Source organism: Orcinus orca, chromosome 4 (genome assembly GCF_937001465.1).
Source record: "Orcinus orca chromosome 4, mOrcOrc1.1, whole genome shotgun sequence".
NCBI lineage: Eukaryota > Metazoa > Chordata > Mammalia > Artiodactyla > Delphinidae > Orcinus > Orcinus orca.
The window spans coordinates 93,317,124-93,319,708 of NC_064562.1; the positions used below are offsets into that span (position 1 = coordinate 93,317,124).

The 2,585-nt window shown below is 49.5% G+C and overlaps 1 protein-coding gene across 1 annotated transcript; it reads left to right on the plus strand.

The window, feature by feature from the left end:
• The first annotated feature begins 452 nt into the window (after positions 1–452).
• LOC101278217 (SWI/SNF-related matrix-associated actin-dependent regulator of chromatin subfamily D member 1-like) lies at positions 453–2,147 on the plus strand. The gene has a single exon (XM_004266225.3). It carries the CDS (start codon positions 468–470, stop codon positions 2,112–2,114), a length of 1,647 nt encoding a protein of 548 aa, XP_004266273.2. The 5' UTR covers positions 453–467; the 3' UTR covers positions 2,115–2,147.
• Positions 2,148–2,585: the final 438 nt, after the last annotated feature.

The window sequence follows — 2,585 nt, forward strand, 5'->3', positions numbered from 1 at the left end:
TTGTTCAAATCTAAAGTTAGAAAATCACATTACATTTTGCTTACGAAACAAGTATGATTCAGAACTATTTTATTACAATATCACCAATTTTAAATTAGACAATATCGTGGATGTTTATGTTTACAAATAGTACATAAAATTAGAGTGATATTTCATTTGTCTTGCTTTTCCAGGGCATAGAAAATTCACACAGCATAGAGAAGGTGTCATACTGGCTTAAGTTTATCAGAATTTCTTTTCTTGTTAAAATTTTTTTAAAATTTTATTTGTTTATTTTTTTATTGAGGAATAATTGACATATTATATTAGTTTCAAGTGTACAACTTAATGATTCAATACTTTTATACATTGCAAAATGTTTCCCACAGTAAGTCTAGTTAAAGTCTGTCAGCATACATTACTACAAAATTTTTTCTTTCGATGAGGACTTTAAAAATTTAATCTCGGCTCGCTGCCCCGAGCCTCCCATGCCGGCGGGCCAGCCGGGCGGCCGGGCTGGCGGGCGGGGAGCGCGGGGGTCGCGGGGAGTTCCGGTTCCGGTTGTTTGTGCAGCTGGAGCAGTGGCTCTGGGAAAGATGGTGGCCCGGGCGGGTTTCCAGTCTGTGGCTCCGAGCGGCGGCGCTGGAGCCTCAGGAGGGGCGGGCGCGGCGGCTGCCCTGGGTCTGGGCGGGCCTCCGGGGCCTCCGGTGCGAATGGGCCCGGCGCCGGGTCAAGGGCTGTACCGCTCCCCGATGCCCGGAGCGGCCTATCCGAGACCAGGTATGCTACCAGGCAGCCGAATGACACCTCAGGGACCTTCCATGGGACCCCCTGGCTATGGGGGGAAACCTTCAGTCCTACCTGGCCTGGCCCAGTCAGGGATGGACCAGTCCCTCAAGAGACCTGCACCTCAGCAGGTCCAGCAGCAGGCAGTCCAAAATCGGAACCACAATGCAAAGAAAAAGAAGATGACTGACAAAATTCTACCTCAAAGGATTCGTGAACTGGTACCAGAATCCCAGGCCTATATGGATCTCTTGGCTTTTGAAAGGAAACTGGACCAGACTATCATGAGGAAACAGCTAGATATCCAGGAAGCCTTGGAACGTCCCATCAAGAAAAAACGGAAGCTGCGAATTTTCATTTCTAACACTTTCAATCCGGCTAAGTCAGATGCTGAGGATGGGGAAGGGACGGTGGCTTCCTGGGAGCTTCGGGTAGAAGGACGGCTCCTGGAGGATTCAGCCTTGTCCAAATATGATGCCACCAAACAAAAGAGGAAGTTCTCTTCTTTTTTTAAGTCCTTGGTGATCGAACTGGACAAAGACCTGTATGGGCCAGATAACCATCTGGTGGAATGGCACAGGACCGCCACTACCCAGGAGACAGATGGCTTCCAGGTGAAGCGGCCAGGATGTGTGAATGTACGGTGTACTGTCCTGCTGATGCTGGATTACCAGCCTCCTCAGTTTAAATTAGACCCTAGTCTGGCTCTGCTGCTGGGCATCCACACCCAGACCCGTCCAGTGATCATTCAAGCACTGTGGCAATATATTAAGATGCGTAAGCTCCAGGACCCACATGAGCAGGAGTTTGTTATCTGTGACAAGTACCTCCAGCAGATCTTTGAGTCTCAACCTATGACGTTTTCAGAGATCCCCCAACAGCTCCACGCCTTGCTTATGCCACCAGAGCCCATCATCATTAATCATGTCATCAGTGTTGACCCGAATGATCAGAAAAAGACAGCTTGTTATGACATCGATGTGGAAGTGGATGATACCTTGAAGACCCAGATGAATTCTTTTCTGCTGTCTACTGCCAGCCAGCAGGAGATTGCTACTCTAGACAACAAGATCCATGAGACAATAGAAACTATCAATCAGCTGAAGACCCAGCAAGAGTTCATGCTGAGCTTTGCCAGAGACCCTCAGGGTTTCATCAATGACTGGCTTCAGTCCCAGTGCTGGGACCTCAAGACCATGACTGATGTGATGGGTAACCCAGAAGAAGAGCACCGAGCTGAGTTCTACTTCCAGCCTTGGGCACAGGAGGCTGTGTGCCGATGCTTCTGCTCCAAGATGCAGCAGAGACGACAAGAATTAGATCAAGCCCTGGGAATCCGAAACACATAGGGCTTCTCCCACAGCCCTGATTTGGCTGCACCGATTTCTTTATTTGGGCCCTGTGCTGCCTGCCTCATAGCACCTGCCTTGGTCTTGCTTGGGGCCTTCCGGGGGATGCTGTTGCTTCTAGGACAACACCAATGAAGAGGGTCTCACATGATACCTGTTACCCTCTTCTCCCACCCCATCCCTTCCTACCCCCAGCTTTCCTTTGCCCCACAAAGTTCCCATGTGCCTGTACCCTCCCCTGGTCTGCATAGGACCTCTAGATAGTATTAGAGAGAGAACCTGTAGTGGTAATCAGTGCATTGAATGGATTGGGCCTAAGGCCAAGTGGTCTTCAAGGGGACCAGCTACACTGATCCTGCCCTTCAGAGACCCGGGAGTTGGGAGCTTTAGCCCTTCTCCGAGACTCAGGCCTGGGGGCACTCTATAAGCTAGTTGATCTTGGCTTTCCTGATAACAGAATCCAGTTTCCTT